General features: G+C 40.4%; 1 protein-coding gene across 1 annotated transcript; it reads left to right on the top strand.

The window, feature by feature from the left end:
- The first annotated feature begins 4,307 nt into the window (after positions 1-4,307).
- LOC134812537 (uncharacterized) lies at positions 4,308-5,366 on the top strand. Its single transcript, XM_063820021.1, has one exon. The coding sequence runs from the start codon at positions 4,308-4,310 to the stop codon at positions 5,364-5,366; it is 1,059 nt and encodes a 352-aa protein (XP_063676091.1).
- The last annotated feature ends 19,156 nt before the right edge of the window (positions 5,367-24,522 follow it).

Here is a 24,522-nt window from a genome sequence, read left to right as displayed (position 1 = left end):
CTGGCCAGCGCTGGTTAGCGCTAGCTGACGAGTAATAGCGCAAAAATTTTGCGCTGGATATCGATGGCCAGCGCTGGCCAGCGCTGGCTATCGCTTAGCGCTGGCCAGCGCTGGCCAGCGCTAGTTGTCGCTATCCAGCGCTAGTTGTCGCCATCCAGCGCTAGTTATCGAACTGTTTTCTGCGATGGCCAGTTGCGCTGGCCATCGCAAACTATCGCGTGCGACAGTGTCGCATAGCCAGCGACAACTAGCGCTGGATAGCGACAACTAGCACTGGATGGCGACAACTAGCGCTGGATGGCGACAACTAGCGCTGGATAGCGACAATTATCGAACATATATATTTTGCGCTGGCCAGCGTTATCCAGCGCTGGATAGCGACAACTAGCGCTGGATGGCGACAACTAGCGCTGGATAGCGCTAGTTGTCGCCATCCAGCGCTAGTTGTCGCGTTTTGACTATCGCAAAAGAACCGACTTTCTTTGTTTATCTTAAATAAAATCGTTTGTTTTATTGAAGCAAACGATCATTTCAATCTATTTAATCAATTTGAGCCAGTATGATAGTATTCTGAAGGCTATTTTAAAGAACAGCCTCATACTTTTAAAAAAAATTAAATACTTTTCAAATTTTACAGAGTACAGCAATAGATGAATATAAAATAGAATCGTTCAAAATATCGCTCCCATCTGTAAAATATGATGGGCACCCAAACACGGTAAACACATAGTGAACTATGTCCGCAGTAACTTGGACCCATTACATCGAATTAATCTAAATCCAAAAATTTATGAAAAACTATTTAATAACAAACAAATCCATGGTGAATAACTGTGGATATAGAGTCAAAATTGGTATTTCAAAACGTCAAATTCCAGATACATTAGAAACAGGTCTGATATAGTCATTAATGTGTGAGAAGGTGTGTGGGGGAAGTGTGATATGATGTTGAAAGTATAGGAAGGTATATTAAAAGAATAATAATACGGGGAGCAAAGAGACTAGGCTAGACTGTTGTTTCACTATCCAATAAACATTTCCATAGATGCTTAGTGACCTCAGCTTTGACAAGACTAGTAGACATATAATTTAATTTAGGTCGTTGAGCCAGCCGGGACTGCTTATCGCTATCAGTTATCATTAAATTGCAGTCTAATCCATTTATCTCGTATGGATCATGGTTGCAAATTTTTCGAATTAAGCCCCTGATTTCTAAACACCAATATAATTTACTAAAAAGCTGAAGTATTCCTCAATTGCTTCTTCCGAATATTATTAAATTGCAATGGAGTTATAGATTTTTTACTTGATACCGAATTATTGAGTGATAACTAACAATAATAGAATAATAATGTAGCGTGAATCGTGAATTATTGCTACCGTTCTCAGCTCAGTGATGGATTTGACATTGATTGAAATCAAGGCTAGAAAACGTTCTTTCTCGAAACTTACATGTACTTCCAATATCAGTCGTAGTAAGCCGTAATTTTGTATAGTATTGAAAGAAATGATAATCAGTTGTTTTTAATTTTTAAATTTGATTAATTTACAATCAATAATGATAGAAGCATGATATATTCCAAAATGTGTCCCCAAAAAATTAAGTATGACTTTTAAAAAGCACCTACGTGGGCATTTAAACATTAAATAAGACTACAAAACAATGATTTTGATAATACCCCACGCTAAACATAAAATAGCTATATCATACTATAATCGTACTAAGTAAGTTCTTCAGGAAGAGTTTACATGAGTGTGTAAAGGTCAGCCATCAAAGGGCCGGAGGAAGAAAGCAGCCAGGGCAGCTGCAGAGTTGCAACCATCACCTTCACAAGACACATATTTCTCATCCTCATCATTGGCACAAGGTCCACATCCAGATTGAGAGCTTGCCCATTCAGCTTCAAGAGCGAGGGGTGCGGGGCTGAAATGATATGAGATTGGAATTTATTGCATAAGTGCATAGCATGCACAATAAATAATGAAAATATGATCGTTCAAATTTACATGTAAGTGTTAGATTCAGGAAATTTTTCGAATGAACTTGGATGAATTTGATTTACCTGTTACATTTGACATCGGTTTCGGTGTTGACGTGACAAGATGTGGCTTCGGTAACGGCTTCCCTGGCGGCGCTCTCAGCGTTCACTTAACATCGGCAAACAATTATATTTTACAACGGTCCCGATGATAATAATTCAAAAACAAAAAAATTCTATCTGAATCCTACGTCGTATGAGTCGGACTTTTCAAAGTTGCGTACAAGTACGTACTTTTCCCTCGAAACGAGTCCGTACTTTTCATCTTAGCTACCGCCATCTCCGCGTTCATACCATTTGTTGTTTTCACACATGTTTTCTCTAAAGTGATGCTCTTTCCCTCGCTGGATTTCTCAATAATCACTTGATACAATCGGTTCAACAAACTGCATGTAGAATTTGTGATGTCAAAAGAAATTGCTTTGCACGATTTAGAAATCTTACAATATCTCCAGCAATAGAAGCTGCCAGCTGTTTGAAAACTGGTGGCGCGCCCTTTTGGGGGTACAGGAATAATAAGACCTGTTTTGAAGCAAGCATCCTCGTGATCAGAGACAGGCAGGATATTGCTAACAGCAGTTTGGGAAGAGCTATGAGAATTTTGAAGTGTTGGTTTGTCAGGAAGTCCATTGCACAGGCTCACTGCTACAATTATGTGGATCTGAACACTCAGTAAGCTCATGCCAAACATGATATCGAGAATATCAAAAAAGTATTAACCTTTGAGCCGCGGGTCTCTAAATTTCTGCAAAACAAAAATCACAAAATTTACGTCTGATCCGATGCAACATTTCGAACCTGATGCAAATTGTAATATGAATATTCATACCGCATGCTCTGTGACTGTAGCTGAAAGGCTATAAAGAACGATCGAGTCCAGGGCAGTGATTCGTGGCGATCTAAAGCTATAACCAATCACTGCGAACTTGTTAATTTATTCTTTTGATTTTGATACATCCATTTATTTTTATTTTGAAGGACGAGCTTTTGGTACACTGGTACCATATACATTATATATTATGTATATGATATAATACTGGTTGTAGTCAATGTATATATATAATACTTGTTGTAGTCAAACAGCTATAACATATAATGCTATATCAATATGCATGCGTCTCGACGGGTGCTACACCAGGCTCCTAATGAAGCCAGGAATCTTTCATGGAAGAAGTATCCAACCCTATAAAAGAAAATCTATGGTGACCTCCCTTCCATCTCCACCATCGTTGCACAGAGACGTGCCAGATTTGCTGGGCATTGCATGAGAGCTTCAGACCAGGTCATCTCTACCATCCTTCCTTGGCGGCTGCCACAGTCCAGGCGTGGGAGGAGACCACTCTCTTTTCTTGACACCGTAGCCAGGGACACAGGGTTGCGGGTAGAAGATCTCCGAACAGTTATGTGCGACAGAACCATCTGGAGACGTAGATTGGAGGAGATTTCGATCGAGCATCGCCCAAAGTAAAGTAAGTAATATGCATGCTGAACACTCCGCCACTCTCGTGGAAAACAAGGCTATGTTAGACCTGGACAGTGGACAGTGTACACGTACTCCTCCACAAGGCTATGTTAGACCTGGACAGTGTGCACGTACTCCTCCACAAGGCTATGCGGTTAGACCTAGACAATGTTCACGTACTCCTCCACACCAAAAGATTTGCTCTAACTGCAGAACCCTTTCGCGCTTGCAGTAGCAAACCAGTAACTTGGTTAAATGCAATTGTGAACGTTACATTATATTCGTTTACTCTAAATATATCTAGTAGTTAGAAAGTTAGAATGTTCGTCTCATTCGCACGAAACTCAGCTCAAACTTTACCACTGCCCAGATAAGCCATTCAGTGTCCATCTATTTGATTATGCTTTTCCCAGGGCGCCCAGCAGAACAGTTCAAGTCTCACCTCCAATTTACACCATCATGTGCAAAATCTGACCACCCTCAAGACAATATAAAGATAAAATGAGATAAAATAAAATATTAACACAAAGACAGCACTAGTACCTTAAATCAATTAAACCAATCGGTTCGGTCTTTTTAACCTGTGTTAAAAAGAACAGAACCGTGACGTGTTCATCTTCACCGTGACAGATGTGGATCGTAACCAGATTTTCCGACTGACTGGCTTCGGTAGAATGTTCTATAGTTCTATACAATAAAAGAACCTCGAAAGCGACACAAAAGAAGTCACCCATCCGTTCATTCCCCGACTATATATACCAGTTGCCTGAAGAACAAGAGCAATTTAGTTTGAGAAGACATTCGCGATGAAAGCCATACTTATCATATTACTATTAGTAATCTCACTCTCAGCAGCCTACGCTGCAGAAGACGACCAGGTCAGCCTGGCTGTCAAAGACCCTAAAGCTATGCTACGTCTGTTCGGGGACTTCCAGAAGACGTACAGCCGACACTACTCACGCTCGGAGAGGCGGCTGAGGCTGCAGAACTTCAATAGTTTTGTGAAGAACGCTGACGAGTTGAATCGGATGGATGAGGATGTACAGTATGGTATTACGTTCTTTGCAGACCTCACGGCTGCAGAAGCAAACAGACTACGGGGTATCAACCAAACTGCCCTATTCCAAGACACAGCAGAATCAGCAACCTCTGATGATGATGATGATGATGATGATGAAGATGAGGATGCTGATGAAGATGAAGATACTGCTGATCTGAAGATCGCGAATGACGTCAGATACGGACCTATAAAGGATCAGAGCCCTTGTGGATCGTGCTGGGCCTTTGCTGGAGTTGGGCTCTTAGAGGGACACGCATATCTCACCACCGGACACTACGTAGCGCTTTCTGAGCAGGAGGTTATAGATTGCACTGAGGGCTCCGGGACCAACGGGGGGAGTTTACCCGCTGGTCTCAGACAAGTGCGGGATCAAAATCATCTAGCCACAGAAGCTGATTATCCCTATCAAAGGAACGACGGTTGGTGTAATGCCCGCCAACACTCCAATGCTCTACCCTTTAGAATAACAGCAGTGAACTACATCAAAGGAGATAACAATTTGTTCAGCGCGCTCCAAGATGCGCCAGTGGCAGTGGCCATGAGCTTCCCTTCAGCGCTGAACGGGTATAAATCAGGTGTGTGGAGTGACAGAGTGGGGCAGTGTGCGGGCACTCCTTTAAACCACGGAGTAGTGGTGGTGGCATACAGTTTCCAGTACTGGAAGGTGCGAAACAGTTGGGGCAGTAACTGGGGGGAGCAGGGCTACATTAGGTTCAGCAGGAGGGTCAACAACCTTTGTAGGATAAGTGATTCTGTTAAAACTATTTCCCTGCAGAAAACCAGTACAGTTGAGGTGGATGAGTAAGACCTTTTTTATTTCAATCCTCGCTTTTAATTTAATTATTTTTTGGGGTAAATCTAAAACTATTCTTTTACTTGTGACATCGGAAATTTATACTTGGATATTAAAAGGAAAATTTAATAATAATATAAACAAAAGACGTTGATAAAATCTCAACAGTTATTGTTTAGCTTTTTGTGCTCTTTCCTCCGTTGACCATCACAACAATACTTCATTTTTATCAATTTGAATTGCAAAATATTGTATCAACATTTCCTTTTGAATTGAAGCAATGAGGGGGTTTTCAGTACCAACTAGTTTATCACACTAACAAATCTTAATATGACACCTAATAATTCGTTACATTTAATGATTTTAAAATGGTGATGTTTGTCACACAGAATCTTGTGTGCTCCAATGCTGCTTTAACTCTTTGATTATTCAATCATTTCTTCATGATATTCACTATTCAGCCTTCATTACATAACTTAACACTATAACAGTTAATGTTATTCAATCAGATCTTGTTCTTAAGTTAAGGGATAGAAGATATCTGAGTTAGGGTAACTAAAGTCTTCACTAATCACCTTTTTGGGAACGTGGGGTGGAGAGAGGATGTGCTAGGGGAGTAGGGGAGGAGGTTCAACATATTTACATGTACATCTAGATAATCAGATAAAGATTTAGGTTTTATCTAGATTAAACCGATAATTTTTCTTCTGAAGGCAAAAACCAACTATTTTCCCAAATTTCAGTGAAACTAATTCGCGACTTACATAAATATTTATTCTTAAAAAATTCCCTAAAACTATAAACTATAGGTATAATAGTAAGATTTCTAGCAATGATTGGACTTACCATAAAACATTATTTTGTAAACTTGGTTTGCCCATGGGCCTCCTTGGCCATCATTACCACAAGCATTCGACTCTCCATATCTATTATAGGTCTGATCCGCATCTGTTGCACTTGCACACTGACCTCCGTCCTGTATAGCAAATACTTTGTATCCAAAGGACAAGGCTGCTTTGAGGCACTTTTCATACGCATCGGTTCTTTGAGGGTAAGAATCTTTGAGTAGAGGGTGTATCCCTTCAATTAGTTGTATAGCTCTGTTTCGTGTATCTTTCCAGCAGCCGAGGTCTTCTATGACCATTATAGAATCCGAGCCTGAAGAGTTTTTGTTTAATGTTTTTTGCTTTACGAATATATGGGGCCTCTACAGCTTTTTAAAAAAGTGTGGCATGTTGTTTCACCACTTAAAGGTTTTAATAAATGCTCAGCATTGAAATTATTTCATTTAAATCAATTACTTAGTGGTATTTAGCAGGCTATCCATTATCAGTACAAATTAGTTTATCAGATAACTATTTAGGTTTTATCTAGATAAAACCGATAAAACAGGTAGTTTTTTGCTCAAGGTAAAAGCCAACACATTTTCCCAAATTTCACGAGAACTAATTGGCGACTGTTATCACTGTTTACCAGTAAACTTGGTACAGCACTATTTCATTCCTTCTGAAAATATCAAAGAACTAGTTTCCTTCTCCTGACAATAGGAGTGAACATTCTCTAGAAAACAGTAAAGCATCAGTTTTCGTCTCCTCAGAACAGTAGAGCATCGGTGACTCGTTTCATTCTCCTATGGAAAACAGATCCGTAATTCTCCTGAGGATAATGTATCACCCTCAGAGCACTTCTTAATTGAGTGCCATGCCAGTATTCCTGACTCGTGTTAACAGTAACATGTTGATGTACGTTTCCAGAGTGGATGTAAGCTAAAATGCTAGCACCCTCCTCGAGATAACAATATCAATAGCCAAAAGACGTTTGGGACTGCTCCTTGGATTACTTGTGAACAGGGAGAAGCAAAACCACTAAAATTTCCTTAAAATTTTACTGTATTACTATTACTTTCGGTAATTTCTGGTGAAGTTTTACTTTTATTATTATTATCAAACTTTACACAAATCCAAAGTAGTTACTAAGAACATCCTAAAGACCTGATAAGTCTACTTAAAAGACTTGTAGAACTGAAAACTTACTATAAATACAAATAATGGAACTTAAAACTGAACTTATCAAAATCAAAAATTATGCAAAAAATTGAACTTAAAACTGAAATTATCGAACTAATCAAATTTAAAATAAATTTCTCCACAATTGGCGGTTCGAGGCTAAATACCTTAAGTCTGTCAAGTCGTCACTATTATTCAAATTGATATTTCTTTTATTCAAATCGTCTAAAATAGTTTTAGAAATATTACATTGATGTCTACCAATCCTTCCCCTCATATTTGACATACTATCAACAGCAAAATTTAGAGCTAGTTATGGTGGTGAGTACGAAACTTTACTTTTATACCGATACAAATATATTTAATCTAGATAAACAGATAACTTTTACTAACGAATTATCGGAGATATTTATCGGTTACGATTATCGGAGTGAATAGCTTACCCCCGACACTGGGGTCAATTGATCGGACCCAGGACCCTAACCCTAACCCTAACCCTAACCCTAACCCTAACCCTAACACTAACCCTAACCCTAACCCTAACCCTAACCCTAACCCTAACCCTAACCCTAACCCTAACCCTAACCCTAACCCTAACCCTAACCCTAACCCTAACCCTAACCCTAACCCTAACCCTAACCCTAACCCTAACCCTAACCCAGGACCCTAACCCTAACCTTAACCCTGACCCAGGACTCTGACCCTGACCCTGACCCTGACCCTGACCCTGACCCTGACCCTGACCCTGACCCTGACCCTGACCCTGACCCTGACCCTGACCCTGACCCTGACCCTGACCCTGACCCTGACCCTGACCCTGACCCTGACCCTGACCCTGACCCTGACCCTGACCCTGACCCTGACCCTGACCCTGACCCTGACCCTGACCCTGACCCTGACCCTGACCCTGACCCTGACCCTGACCCTGACCCTGACCCTGACCCTGACCCTGACCCTGACCCTGACCCTGACCCTGACCCTGACCCTGACCCTGACCCTGACCCTGACCCTGACCCTGACCCTGACCCTGACCCTGACCCTGACCCTGACCCTGACCCTGACCCTGACCCTGACCCTGACCCTGACCCTGATGTTTTCGGTTGCTCTCAAAACAGTGCAATTAGTTTTGTAATCTTAATCGAACTCGCTGAAAAAAACCGGTGCAATTATGAAAATAATAAGTGGCTTTCAAATAGGTCAAAAGTGGAGTTATACTAATTATACGACCAACTCACCTGGTGTGGGTGCTGGGTTGCTTTCACAGTTTCCACCGGGGCACGACGTGGACTGGTCTCCCGCGCAACACAAACTGTCTCTCTGAATCACACTGCCGTCACATTGGGCACCCTGAGGCTCGTAGAACTCCTCCATGTTGGATTTACAACAGTACTGTCCGTTGTAGTAGACGTTGGGATAATCAGTAGGACAATGATTTACAACAACTTCCTCTTCCTCTGAAATATAAGCCTTATTATTATAACAATATAAATATTGTATAATAAAAAAATTAGGAAATCAAAATGTTCTATTATATACTACTGGACAATTGACCCCCGACAATTGAGGGTCAGGGTCAGGATCAGGGTTAAATGTTAATTGTATTAAATTCTATTGTCAATTGTCGGGGTCAATTGTCGGGGGGTCAATTGTCGGGGGTCAATTGTCAGGGGGTCAATTGTCGGGGGGTGATTTGTCGGGGGTCAATTGTCGGGGGGTGATTTGTCGGGGGTCAATTGTCGGGGGGTGATTTGTCGGGGGTCGATTGTCGCCCAACCGATATTACCTAGTTGTAATCGGAATATCAATAAAATTGGTATTTGAAAAACTAACCTGCAGCTGACGAAGAAGCTATCAGACCAAGAAGAATTGTTGCCCGCATCATTGTATAAATATACATCCTAAATTCAAAAAATCAATGACGACAGTAACTTAGTTGGTTGGCTTTTGAACAGAACAAATAATTTGTATACCTTAGGGCCAATAAATTTGGTTCACAATAAATTTGGTTACCATAATTTTGGTTACCATAATTTTAGTCACAAATTTCGACTTAACCATTTTTGTCGGAACGACGTTGTTTATGTCGATATAATCTTTCAGCCGTTTCAACAGAATATGCATTGGGATGGATCGATTAAAAATGTAATGTCCAAGATGAGCTCTAACCCTGTAAGTGCAATAAAACTTTGGTACAGTTTTGTGCAGTAGGAACGTTGATGTCATATATTAATTATAAACAAATTTCATATTTGCTCTGCTGAAATTTTGGTCTGCTTTAAAATTTAGTCTCATGAAATTTGGTTTAAATTTGTTCTTAAGGTAACATATAAGCAAAAAAATATGAAACCCCGATAAGTTTGATCGAGACAACAATCATAATTTTCAAATGCTAACAAGGCAGAACTGTTCAAGCTCTGTTCAACAAAGAAAAAAAGACGAGTGACACGGATATATTCGACTTGGTAACATCTAATCTTGTCCTCCAATAACTTTGTTCACGCCATATTAGAGTGTTGCTATAGCAATAAACCTATATAATAGTAGGTTGCTATAACGACGAATCACGTTTACCTAGAAACCTTTATAATGCCAGATATATTGAAGCTAGCAATGGAAAACACTGCATCGGTCCACGTTTCAACATTTCCTTTTTATATCCTTTGATAATGCATTAATTAAAAGTTATCATAGGTATCAAAGAATAAATACAGTATCTAGTAAATGAACAAATATAGATTTCTTTTTCATTATATCAAGTTAACCTATGTGTAAAATGTGTAAGATGTGTAGCAAATAGTAATACCAATCCACTATTGTCTTGATTCGGAACATAAGCAAGGTACAGGTCCAGATACCCTGAAGCAACTAAATATTACAAAAAAAGTCGAATTACCTGCATTCTGAACTGTTCTTCAGAATAAACTGGCTCTCGAAATGGCAACCGACTAATTCCGAGCTCAGGCAGACCAGCTAGTTAAGCACCGTCGTTAATTACTCATTTTTTTTTCGGCACACATGCGTCCTGTTAATGTTATTGGTTCGTCGGCTTCGTCCTTATAAAGTTATAGCATCACATGCCCACGTGCGTTAACTGCCCCCGATATAGCATGAAAAGATAAATGTTTCTGGTATGTGGTCACTGCTTAAGCAGCTGTGCATGCTCATTTAATTGCTCCTGTGGTAGCACGTGCACGATAATAATTTATATTACGACCAGTGCAGGAGCGATATACAAATAGATAACGAACACTGTTGAACTTTAAGTTCAACGAAATAAATCGATTACCTTAAGAACGACAAATTTAGTCTACCATAAATTTAGTAAAACTTTTGACTAAAATTGTTGTAAACCAAATTTCGTGAGACTAAATTTTTTCGGCGACAAATTTTAAAGGAGACCAAAATTTCAGTAGAGCATATATGACATGAATATTGAATATTATTAGGCTTACATTGTTTATAGGGCTATATAATTAATATAATGACATCACCGTTCCTACTAGTGGACAAAACCGTACCAAAGTCCTGTTGCACTTAAACTTAAAGAAATCCTCTTGGGCATTACATTTTTAATTGATCCATCCCATTATGCATGCTCTGTTAAAACGGCTGAAGGATCATATCGACATAAACTACGTCGTATGACTGAGTTACGTCGTATGGAATCGAAAAAGTCGAAAAATGTGACTTAAATTGTTGTAGACTAAAAATTTACGAAATTTGCGACTAAAATTATGGTAACCAAAATAATGGAAACCAAATTTATTGTGAACCAAATTTATTGGCCTTAAGGTATCAGCGTTGGATGAATACCTTAACGGACTTTATTTGGTCTGAAAATAATGGCACATTGGATTGTGCGTGACCATCAGTCTAATTAAGTAATTACCAGCATCATTACCAGGCAGTAATTTCTGCGTCTCTTGAGATTATAATAAACATTGTAGATGATTGTCATCTTAAGTCTTAACGAGTATTTTGATGAATATTTACTATTTAGGGATTGAACAATAGCTGACAATCTAAACTCGGGAATCACCGCCACTAATTACTTAATTACTTCATAGACACAATAATTCCTCTACTCTGAGTTCTACGTTCTTACAAAGATTTTGGAGTCTAGAAACATTGGCCAGCATTATTGGAAGCATGGGATCTGGAGCTGCTTTCATCATGATGTACTTGTATCCTGGAGAATTAGCTCCAACATCACACCGGGGCATGATAATGTGTCTCTGCTCCAGCTGTGCCAGGATAGGCAGCTTTATTGGTCCCTACGTTAGTACGTTAACTTGCTGTATGGGCTGACAGACAGGGGGTGCCTTTAGCCCTGTTTGCGGGTTTATCTTTGCTGGCATGTGTGGCGGTCTGGTTCCTTCCTGACACCACGGGGAGATCTGTTCCTGAAACTCCTGAAGACGTTCAGATATTATCATGGAAGAAGAAGCTAGAAGGGCAGGACGAGGATAAAGAAGCGAAACACGTAGTGGTTAACAAACTCAATAGCTGTGAACAAAAATAGACTTTCTTTGTTTATCTTAAATAAAATCGTTTGTTTTATTGAAGCAAACGATCATTTCAATTTATTTAATCAATTTGAGCCAGTATGATAGTATTCTGAAGGCTATTTTAAAGAACAGCCTCATACTTTTTTTAAAAATTAAATACTTTTCAAATTTTACAGAGTACAGCAATAGATGAATATAAAATAGAATCGTTCAAAATATCGCTCCCATCTGTAAAATATGATGGGCACCCAAACACGGTAAACACATAGTGAACTATGTCCGCAGTAACTTGAACCCATTACATCGAATTAATCTAAATCCAAAAATTTATGAAAAACTATTTAATAACAAACAAATCCATGGTGAATAACTGTGGATATATAGTCAAAATTGGTATTTCAATACGTCAAATTCCAGATACATTAGAAACAGGTCTGATATAGTCATTAATGTGTGAGAAGGTGTGTGGGGGAAGTGTGATATGATGTTGAAAGTATAGGAAGAAATATTGAAAGAATAATAATACGGGGAGCAAAGAGACTAGGCTAGACTGTTGTTTCACTATCCAATAAACATTTCCATAGATGCTTAGTGACTAGACCTCAGCTTTGAAAAGACTAGTAGACATATAATTTAATCTAGGTCGTTGAGCCAGCCGGGACTGCTTATCGCTATCAGTTATCATTAAATTGCAGTCTAATCCATTTATCTCGTATGGATCATGGTTGAAAATTTTTCGAATTTAGCCCCTGATTTCTAAACACCAATATAATTTACTAAAAAGCTGAAGTATTGCTTAATTGCTTCTTCCGAATATTATTAAATTGCAATGGAGTTATAGATTTTTTACTTGATACCGAATTATTGAGTGATAACTAAACTAACAATAATAGAATAATGTAGCGTGAATCGTGAATTATTGCAACCGTTCTCAGCTCAGTGATGGATTTGACATTGAATGAAATCAAGGCTAGAAAACGTTTTTTCTCGAAACGTAGTAAGCCGTAATTTTGTATAGTATTGAAAGAAATGATAATCAGTTGTTTTTAATTTTTTCAATTTGATTAATTTACAATCAATAATGATAGAAGCATGATATATTCCAAAATGTGTCCCCCAAAAAATTAAGTATGACTTTTAAAAAGCACCTACGTGGGCATTTAAACATTAAATAAGACTACAAAACAATGATTTTGATAATACCCCACGCTAAACATAAAATAGCTATATCATACTATAATCGTACTAAGTAAGTTCTTCAAAAAGAGTTTACATGAGTGTGTATTGTGTAAAGGTCAGCCATCAAAGGACCGGAGGAAGAAAGCAGCCAGGGGAGCAGCAGAGTTGCAACCATCACCTTCACAAGACATACATTTCTCATCCTCATCATTGGCACAAGGTCCACATCCAGATTGAGAGCTTGCCCATTCAGCTTCAAGAGCGAGGGGTGCGGGGCTGAAATGATATGAGATTGGAATTTGTTGCATAAGTGCATAGCACGCACAATAAATAATGAAAATATGATCGTTCAAATTTACTATACATGTAAGTGTTAGATTCAGGAAATTTTTCAAATGAACTTTGATGAATTTGATTTACCTGTTACATTTGACATCGGTTTCGGCGCTGACGTGACAAGATGTGGCTTCGGTAACGGCTTCCCAGGCGGCGCTCTCAGCGTTCAAGGAGTGGTTAAAGCACTCAAACTTCTATCAGCGTTACATCCGGAGGCACCATCTTCATTTTCACATTCCTCACAGTTCTTAACACCAGCAGTAGCACATCCACATCCCCATTCTACCTCAGAGTTGTAACCTTTATAGTCCACGAATGAGGGGGAAGAGCATTTATCTCCAGCTTCACAGTCAGAGGACTCAACCTTGCCATCAGGTCCCTGTACACAAGAGTATGCGTCTGGGAGAGAACGTTGATGTAAGACGATATATTTTTAAAATTCCTCCTTTTTAATTTGTATCGTGTATAGAATTAACAAATACTGTGATGCAGTTTTTTGTGAGATATATATTATATGAGTGATAAAGTATCAATAGTCGTATTATATTTTACCATTGCAATTACAAAATACAATTTTACCTTCGCTGTCTGCCTCATCCCCACTCTCCCTCTTGACGACTTTTCCTGTAATAAATGTTGTATTAGTATTGCTGCAGTTTTACAAACTTGAGTGACAGCTGTTTCAATCTACTTAAAGGTTAAAATTAGCAGCTTTCAGTCAGTTATTATAAATGAAATATACTTTTGTATGTTGATCTCCATAAATTCAACTGAAATACAGTTTAATAACCAAATGTTATATTTTCCTTCTTATAATAAAAGTTAAAGAATGAAGTAGAAAGTTGGAATTTAGTCACTGACCTCAACTATAAACCGAAAAGTAGCGATGTGTAAACTTAATGTGTTATCAGTGTATTACTGTCAGTCAAACAGAGCTTCAGGAATGTTCAAGACTTCATCACAGACCCGTTTGTTTGTTTGGGGACTGGTTTGTAAGCCAGCCAATGTTTACGAATATAATATTAATAACTTTATTACATAATCATAAATATATATCATGAATAGATCAAATCTGAAACACAAATTTGCACGCAGTTAATAAATTTATTTAAAAAAAAAATGAAAAAAAAATAAAGGTTTATTGATAAAAACAAAATATGGAGCACTCTGTGCTTCCAACAGCCTTTCAGACTCGCGCTAAGTTTGTTAGGGACTGATTTAGGATATCGTAGATATTGCTATGCCATGCCATTATAAAAAAATATAGTTTGGATATGTAGTGTTGTGATTGTTGAAATCAATTGATTACGGTTTGTGCTGATAGGAAAATAGTGATAGTGGGGAATGTGGCAGTGTAAATATGGACCTGGAATTTAGGATGTGTGGCTTATCCATTAATATATTAGTTGCCGCTAGTCTGTGATCGGTTTGTTCTGGTTTTTTTGTGTGCGAATATATATTCATAGTTTATTTTTGTAATATCATATAATATATAGTACTTAATAATAACCATATGACTAATAACTGATTTACTAATTAACTAATTAACTAATTCACTAAAATGATATAATGACCGTTGTGTCCAGTAACTTTCAGACACGTTGTGACCTTCTTAGACCTGGAATATTATGTAATAAGAAACTGGGCCACGTGTCATCGTCATTTTCACTCTGCAGGTTCAAGAGCATGCGTTTTGTAGCCGATTTAAAAAGGTTTATGGAAAAAAGTACATTTGCATTTACAGCATAAATTGAGAGTAAAGGTCCTTTGAAGAACATCGAAGATCTGAAATGTGTGGTGTTGTACTCGGCTAACCAGGAAGCTGCAGTCACGTGATCTGAGTTTGCAGTGGGTGCATTTTCTGGGATAGTCATACAGATTTGTTGAGGAACTGAGCTACGGAAATGTTTGATTCGGTGCATGAGAATTAGTGTGTTTTTTACAATAACACTGTGCACCGTGAGTATACCATTGTTATTGAAAAATTGTTTTGTGTGTTCAGGCAGTCGACCGTCTTTGTAAAAGTAATTAATGTGACCTGGCATTACTGCCCTGATACCCTGTTTTTGTCGTGAGAAGAGTGATTCAATGTGATTTTTTGCTGCAAACCCCCATACAATTGAACAGAAGTTTAAATGCGATTGAACAAAACTTTGATATATCTGTAGCCTTATTTGAATCGATAGGTGACGTTTTATTTTATACATAATTCCTACATACCGCATCATTTTTGATCTAACAGCTGCTATATGCTTAGACCATGTTAGTTTATCATCCATTATAACGCCAAGGAACCGTGCTTCCCTTTTACGTTCTAATTGTGTGTCTGCAATATGAATATTTGGAGTATTATCAGTATTTCTAACACCGAAAAGCATATAGCAGGTCTTTTTTAGATTAAGTGCAAGTCCATTACAGTCAACCCAGCGTACAAACTCATGGGAGAATTGGTTGAATTTTTGTATAACATCGTTTGCATTTTTGCCTTTTATTATGATATTCGCATCATCAGCGTAGAGTATAAACTTTATCATACTGTTGATATTTGGCATATCATTGATGTAGATTAGGAATAACAAAGGTCCCATAATACTGCCCTGTGGAACTCCGTATGTAATAGGTTTAAGAGCTGATTTAATACCATTCAAACATACATATTGCTGACGTGTGCTCAGGTAGGATTTAAACCATTGCAAAGCTTGCCCACGGATTCCATAGTGCTGGAGTTTGCACCCCATCACAACTTTCTCTAATAACAAATCTTCTCACAACCTACCTACCTACCTATGTTGAGTTTCGTCAAGACTTGACGGGGCCATCACATCTTCTGACCACCCCTAAGCGAACTAAAGTATCGCTCGTTGCGCCAGCACAGCAGAGAGTTCGTATTTGGAGGAGTATAAGTGTGGAGTACAAGTGTTGAGATTATTATTATTTATATGATCGATTGTTTGGGTCAGTTTTGTTTTATTTTGTATTTATTTTGTAGTTGTACCCAAAACGTTGGCCCTAGCCAAAGTTTTGGACACCATACAAGAAGTTAAAATAGTAATAATGTATTCTTTTTGATTTGAACCTACCCATTTCCCATCCAATGACAGCCACTTCATGTATTACAAGATCTCCGGTAGCCTTGTAGAATTTGACATTGTCTCCCTTCCAGTTGCATTCAATTCTGTAAGTTTGCTCTTCTCTTGTCAGTTTATCGTGGAGATCGAGTTGGCCGCAAGCTTTTTGTTTACGATTATTCCCTTGGTATACCATAACAGTGGCCCCAGATTGTTTCTCCTTACACTTTTTGAATTTCTCCAAGCTCGTGGTGCAGAGATCTTCTTCTACAAACCAAGTCGTGAAAAACTGGCTGAAGACCACTACTTCGTCGATGAAATAGATTTTATCCATAGCAAGGTTGAGCCATACACCCTCTTGTCCAAATGAGAAAGCTGCAGTGGAGAGGTCATTGTCAAAGGACTTGTCCGCAGAGAAGTTATCCTCATCACTATCTTTTGTTCTAGATTGGGTTGCTGTTATTGAAGTTATCTCTTGCGGTTCATCTGATGTTGCTGAAAAGTAAGTGATGATGATGTAAACTCAATTTATAAATTTAGCATTCAATTTTTTTCAGCCGCTGTACCTTCAAATAATAATAATACAGCTTTTTTTGTATACACTATATGTATATAGAATTAGAATATAATGAAAACACTTTATATTAAATTACTGTAATACTTACCAGAAGGAGAATAAAACACAGCGATCTCTGCGAAAGACAGTGTATATGGTGCCGTGATATCCCTATCGGTCATCATAACCTGATCTCCAACCAGATTGCAATAGAATGTGTATGTTTGAGCCTCTACTGTTTTTGAATTGCTATTAACAACAATGACTCCACATAGAGATTTTTCACCAGTTCCTGTGTTGACGACATTTACCTCAGTGTTGCTAAGTATATCCCAGCAACAGTCGATCCTATTGATGACTACTATCTTTGTGATGGAATATATCTTTCCAAAATTGAATTTCACCCAGTTCTCTTTACTAAAATCACCGCGATCTTTTGGGGTATAGATGGTCTTCACGTCATCATCATACGCTTTTTCTGGCTTCTGCCCGCCAGCGTTCGGATGAATGCTATGTGCATCTGACGATACTATTGTTATCGGCAGGTCAGTTCCCACTGAAATATATGTATTATTATGTCAAAATACTGTTATAAAAAGCATCAACCTCTAATATGTATGCAGATATTTTCTCTGTAAAGTAAGGAGAAATATCTGATGAAACCATTTTCAGAATGATATTACGCAAACTGTTTTAAAGGTAAAAGGTAATTGTGGTGATTTACTAGGAAGTGTGACTACATACCAACAAAAGGAGTTATCCTCAAGACTAGGAGAACTCCAAAGAGCTTGAGAAGCTGTAACATGTTTGTCGTGTGTATCTCACCAACTCCCATATAACTTAATCCTGTTGTATATTTTTTCTGTAGCAGGTGTTAAGTTAACGTTCTAACTTTATTTCAAAATTATATCAAACAGCCCCATTCTAGGTCATAGTTTGCGCAAAAATGTTTGAAAGGTGGATATTTGGTAGTTTTCACTTTTCATTGCTTCCTATTTCCGTGGATATGACATTTGTCAAAACATGTCGTGGATTACGTTTTCAGCCAGATGAACACTTTGCCGGAACATTCAACAACGAAACTTATATTCTTACATTAATAGGCTCTGTTTGTTTTTGTCAAGTTCAATATAATCGATTGCTACAATATTGCGAAAACCTCGGTAAATGGTATCAAGACTACTCGGAGGATGCGTGACAGAAATTATAAACTAGGTATTGGGATTTGGTCCATGCTTCATCAAAAGTGAGGCTGCAATTCCTTAACAGAAAATCGAAAATATAAAGCGTCATTTACTGGGGTATTCACTGGTCCTTATATTTATAATACTGATGTGCTCTGTATTATTTTCGAAATGGCAACCGACTAATTCCGAGCTCAGGCAGGCCAGCACCGTCGTTAATTACTCATTTTTTTCGGCACATATGCGTCCTGTAATTGGTTCGTCGGCTTCGTCCTTATAGAGTTATTGCAGCACATGCTCACGTGCGTTTTAACTGCCCGCGATATATTATGAAAGATACATTTTTCTGGTATGTGGTCACTGCTTAAGCAGCTGTGCATGCTCATTTTATTGCTCCTGTGGTAGCACGTGCACGATGATAATTTATATTACGACCAGGAGCGATATACAAATAGATTACGAGCACAGTTGAACTTTAAGTTGAACGAAATAAAGCGATTACGGCTAATTTAGTCTACAATAAATTTAATACAACTTTTGACTAAAATTGTTGTAAACTAAATTTCATGAGACTACATTTTTCGGCGACTAATTTTAAAGGAGACCAAAATTTCAGTAGAGCATATATGACATGAATATTGAATATTATTAGGCTTACATTGTTTATAGGGCTTTATAATTAATATAATGACATCACTGTTCCTACTAGTGGACAAAACCGTACCAAAGTCCTGTTGCACTTAAAGTGTTAGAGATCCTCTTGGGCATTAAATTTTTAATCGATTATGCATGCTCTGTTGAAACGGCTTAAGGATCATATCGACATAAACTACGTCGTATGGCCTCGAAAAGTCAAAAAATGTGACTAAAATTGTTGTAGACTAAAAATTTGCGGAATTTGCAACTAAATTTTGTGTTCCAGCACCACTTCTATACCTCTGTCGAGGAACCTCATGTGAATGTCCACAACTAGAAACAAAAAAGAAGCTTGACGTATAAAGCCCACGAGAGGATAGCATGAAGGTACACTGCCTGTTTTTAGGGCATGGCATCCTTATAAGAAGGGGTACAGGGGTACCTAAGGGAAAGTAGAGGAGGAGAAGTAGTAGGGGACAGCTGGGGTAGGAGGGGTGGAGGAGGAGAGGTAGTAGGGGACAGGGGTAGGAGGGAGTGGAGGAGGAGAAGTAGTAGGGGACAGGGGTAGGAGGGGGTGGAGGAGGAGACGTAGTAGGGGACAGGGGTAGGAGGGGTGGAGGAGGAGAGGTAGTAGGGGACAGGGGTAGGAGGGGTGGAGGAGGAGAGGTAGTAGCCAGTAGGGGATAGGGGTAGGAGGGGTGGAGGAGGAGAGGTAGTAGGGGACAGGGGTAGGAGGGGGTGGAGGAGGAGAAGTAGTAGGGGACAGGGGTAGGAGGGGGTGGAGGAGGAGAGGTAGTAGGGGACAGGGGTAGGAGGGGGTGGAGGAGGAGAGGTAGTAGGGGACAGGGGTAGGAGGGAGTGGAGGAGGAGACGTAGTAGGGGACAGGGGTAGGAGGGGGTGGAGGAGGAGAGGTAGTAGGGGACAGGGGTAGGAGGGGGTGGAGGAGGAGAGGTAGTAGGGGACAGGGGTAGGAGGGGGTGGAGGAGGAGAGGTAGTAGGGGACAGGGGTAGGAGGGGGTGGAGGAGGAGAAGTAGTAGGGGACAAGGGTAGGAGGGGGTGGAGGAGGAGAGGTAGTAGGGGACAGGGGTAGGAGGGAGTGGAGGAGGAGAGGTAGTAGCCAGTAGGGGATAGGGGTAGGAGGGGTGGAGGAGGAGAAGTAGTAGGGGACAGGGGTAGGAGGGGGTGGAGGAGGAGAGGTAGTAGGGGACAGGGGTAGGAGGGGGTGGAGGAGGAGAGGTAGTAGGGGACAGGGGTAGGAGGGGGTGGAGGAGGAGAGGTAGTAGGGGACAGGGGTAGGAGGAGGTGGAGGAGGAGAAGTAGTAGGGGACAGGGGTTGGAGGGGGTGGAGGAGGAGAGGTGGTAGGGGACAGGGGTAGGAGGGAGTGGAGGAGGAGAGGTGGTAGGGGACAGGGGTAGGAGGGAGTGGAGGAGGAGAGGTAGTAGGGGACAGGGGTAGGAGGGGGTGGAGGAGGAGAGGTAGTAGGGGACAGGGGTAGGAGGGGGTGGAGGAGGAGAGGTAGTAGGGGACAGGGGTAGGAGGGGGTGGAGGAGGAGAGGTAGTAGGGGACAGGGGTAGGAGGGGGTGGAGGAGGAGACGTAGTAGGGGACAGGGGTAGGAGGGGGTGGAGGAGGAGAGGTAGTAGGGGACAGGGGTAGGAGGGAGTGGAGGAGGAGACGTAGTAGGGGACAGGGGTAGGAGGGGGTGGAGGAGGAGAGGTAGTAGGGGACAGGGGTAGGAGGGGTGGAGGAGGAGAGGTAGTAGGGGACAGGGGTAGGAGGGGGTGGAGGAGGAGACGTAGTAGGGGACAGGGGTAGGAGGGGGTGGAGGAGGAGAGGTAGTAGGGGACAGGGGTAGGAGGAGTGGAGGAGGAGATGTAGTAGGGGATAGGGGTAGGAGGGGTGGAAGAGGAGAGGTGGTAGGGGACAGGGGTAGGAGGGGTGGAGGAGGAAAGGTGGTAGGGGACAGGGGTAGGAGGGGTGGAGGAGGAGAGTTGGTAGGGGACAGGGGTAGGAGGGGGTGGCGGAGGAGAGGTAATATGGGACAGGGGTAGGAGGGGTGGCGGAGGAGAGGTAATATGGGACAGGGGTAGGAGGGGGTGGCGGAGGAGAGGTAATATGGGACAGGGGTAGGAGGGGGTGGCGGAGGAGAGGTAATATAATGGGACAGGGGTAGGAGGGGTGGCGGAGGAGAGGTAATATGGGACAGGGGTAGGAGGGGTGGCGGAGGAGAGGTAATATGGGACAGGGGTAGGAGGGGGTGGCGGAGGAGAGGTAATATGGGACAGGGGTAGGAGGGGGTGGCGGAGGAGAGGTAATATAATGGGACAGGGGTAGGAGGGGTGGCGGAGGAGAGGTAATATGGGACAGGGGTAGGAGGGGTGAAGGAGGAGATATCCTGCTTTTCGTGGGTGTTTTAGAAAATTATATATTGGTTTTTTATAGATAATTTTTTTTAAATGTTTTATACCAATTGAAACAAACAGGTTATTTAAGAAAGCTAAAAACCATCATAGCTAGCACTCATTTTATTGATTAGTAAAATCATTTGGTTCTTATAAAACGTTATATTTTATGATACATCATGAAACTGCTGATCATGCACCAATTGTTAATTATTTACTCAGAGTTTCAATTTTACAGAGTTCCTTGTGTCCTGACTCTGAGCTCATTGTATAATCTTTTATATTGTAGTCCGGTTTTACAGCTGTCTAGAAGCCAGTGGCGTAACGAAAGGCCCTGCTGACCCCGCTGTGCAGGGGGGCGCCGTCTTAGGGGGGCGCCAAATCGTCGTTTGAATGTGGGACAATTTCGAAAACTTAACTAAAGTACTAGCAAAACTGCGCGTTTTGCTCTAGATACACACTTTTTTAGAGATTTTACCGGCGTATTCTCTAAAATCACCTAATTTGTTCAATTTTAGGGAGGGGCACCAAAAGGGGAGGGGGCGCCAACAGGGGGGCGCTTTTTTCGGCAGGGGGGCGCCAACAGGCAACGTTACGCCACTGCTAGAAGCTGTTCATGTTATTGACGAAACGTTCCTCACCCGTGGGAGCTCATTATACTGATAGTGATGTATCCTATGAACCTTGCTATTACTGGCTCTACTCCGCGCCACTGGCACCCCCCAAGCCTTACTAATAAGGAAGTTACATATAACCATAGTGCTCTACAAACTCAGTTACAAGTTAGGAGCTTGCATTTAAGCTGAGCGGTATATCTATTCATTCCCTAGAGTGCTCAAGCTTAGTAAACTAGGCTAGCATATTTATCCATAGACACAGTGTTTCGTCCTATTAGTACGCATCAGTATGGCTCCAAATCATCAAGGTTTGTTTTGCCGATGGCGGGGGTATCGATCACAGCAACCTTGCGATTATGTCTCTACGCCGAGCCACTGTGGCCCACCAAGGCTTAATAATACGGGAATTACATAGGTACCAGAGGCTCTAACAAACTCATTACAAGTTAGGAAGCTTTGTGCATTTAAGCTTGAGCGTTAGAGTTCTATCATTCCTAGAGTGCTCAAGCTTAGTAAACTAGGCGAGCATATTTATCCATATACACAGTGATTTCGTCTATTAGGACTCATCAGTATGCACAAATCATCAAGGTTGTTTTTTGCCGATGGCGGGTCGATCCAGCAACCTTGCGATTACTGGCCTCTAAACCCGCGCCACTGGCCAACAAGGCCTTAATAATAAGGGAATAACATAGTTAACCAGAGTGCTCGTACAAACCTCATTACAAGTTAGGAGCTTGCATTTAAGCTGAGCGGTAATCTAATTCATTCCCTAGAGTGCTCAAGCTTAGTAAACTAGGCGATCATATATATCCTAGACACAGTGTTTCGTCCTATTAGGACTCTCAGTATGGCCTCAAATCATCAAGGTTGGTTTTGCCGATTCGGGTAAAAAAAAAAAAAAAAAATCCCGATCCAGCAACCTTGCGATTACTGGGCTCTACGCCGCGCCACTGTGCCACCAAGGCCTTAATAATAAGTTATTACATAGGTACCATAGTTGCTCTACAAACTCATTACAAGTTAGAGCTTTGCATTTAAACTGAGCGTAGATCTAATCAATCCCTAGAGTGCTCAAGCTTAATAAACTAGGCGAGCATATTTATCCATATACACAGTTTTTCGTCCTATTATGTCTCATCATATGGCTCAAATCATAAGGTTGTTTTGCCGATGGCGGGTATCTATCCAGCAACCTGCTATTACTGCTCTACGCCGCGCCACTGGGGCCACCATTGCCTTAATAATAAGGGAATAACATAGTACGCTAGAGTGCTCTACAAACTCTTACAAGTTAGGAGCTTATGACATCTAAAGACTGAGGCGTAGGATCTAATTCATCCCAGATTTCTCAATCCTAGTAAAACTAGGCGAGCATATTTATCCATAGACACAGTGTTTCGGATCCTATGTAGGACTCATCAGTAGGCTCAAATCATCAGGTTGGTTTTTGCCGATGGCGGGTAATCGATCCAGCCACCTTGCGATTACTGGCTCTACGCATATGTATATGAAGTATATATACATATTCAATATATAAGTGCGTTTGATGTATGACCTAATTAGCTGGTTGCATATGAACAATCGTGTACATTTAAAATGTTTTCTCTCCAGATTGAGTCTTTAGATGGCTTTGAGATGAAGATTGATAAGCGTTGGCCAAACAAACATTCTGGACATTTAAATGGTTCTCTCTCCAGAATGAGTCTTTAGATGTTCTTTTGAGGTGTTATTTCAGAGCTGCGATGCATACAACAATCTGGACAATTAAATTGTTTTCTCTTTCAGAGGTGAGTCTTTATATTAATCTTTTAGATGTGTGATTTATAATCAGTTGTCCTATTAACAATTCTGACATTTTAAATGGGTGTTTTCTCCCGTGTGATAATTATAAGTACTTTTGAGGCTTGGATTATCCGAGCTGCTGTCATTACGAACAATCTGAACCTTTAAATGGTATTTCATCTCCAGAATGTGTCTTAAGATGTTCTTTGAGGTGTGATTCCGAGCTGGCTGCATATAACAAACGGACATTTAAATGATTTTCTCCGGAGATGAATACTCATTATGTACTTTTGAGGTAAGACTTATTAGCTGTTGCAAACAAGCAATCTGACAATAAACGGATTAATCTCCGGAGTGAATACTCATATGTGCCTTAGAGGTATGATTTCCGAGGATGTTACATGTGAACAATCTGGACATTTAAATGATTTCTCTCCGGAGTGAATTGTAACGTCATATTAAAATGTAGCACGAATCTTTATCTGAGGATGCAATTTTCCATAAGGAATGCCAGGACTGTCCGATCTATTGCCTAATTCTAAGATCCTAACCCACTATTATTACTCACTATCATTTTGAAATTCATCACATTTTGGTCTTTTTCGTTTCCCAGAGCCTTGTACATGAAGTCTGATATGTTTAATGAAACTATCCTCCTCTAGAAACTTTTCCCCACAAACAGAGCAGAAAAGCCTCCAGACATGCCATTAAATTTCGCTCTGCACCGTTTTACTTCAGATTTAAGAACATATTTATTTTCGACAAACAACCATCTTGTTTCTGTAAACATTATCAATATCATGAAGCAGAACCTCCAGTAAATTCACTCAACAAACTTTGTTCCTCATCTCCTTTTCTAGTACTTTCAAAGTCAGGCAGATAATGACGT

This window comes from Bolinopsis microptera, chromosome 3, assembly GCF_026151205.1.
Source record: "Bolinopsis microptera isolate Bmic1 chromosome 3, MBARI_Bmic_1.0, whole genome shotgun sequence".
Taxonomy (NCBI): domain Eukaryota; kingdom Metazoa; phylum Ctenophora; class Tentaculata; order Lobata; family Bolinopsidae; genus Bolinopsis; species Bolinopsis microptera.
Note: the sequence above shows the minus strand (reverse complement) of the source record. Positions and strands in the feature narration are given on the sequence as shown.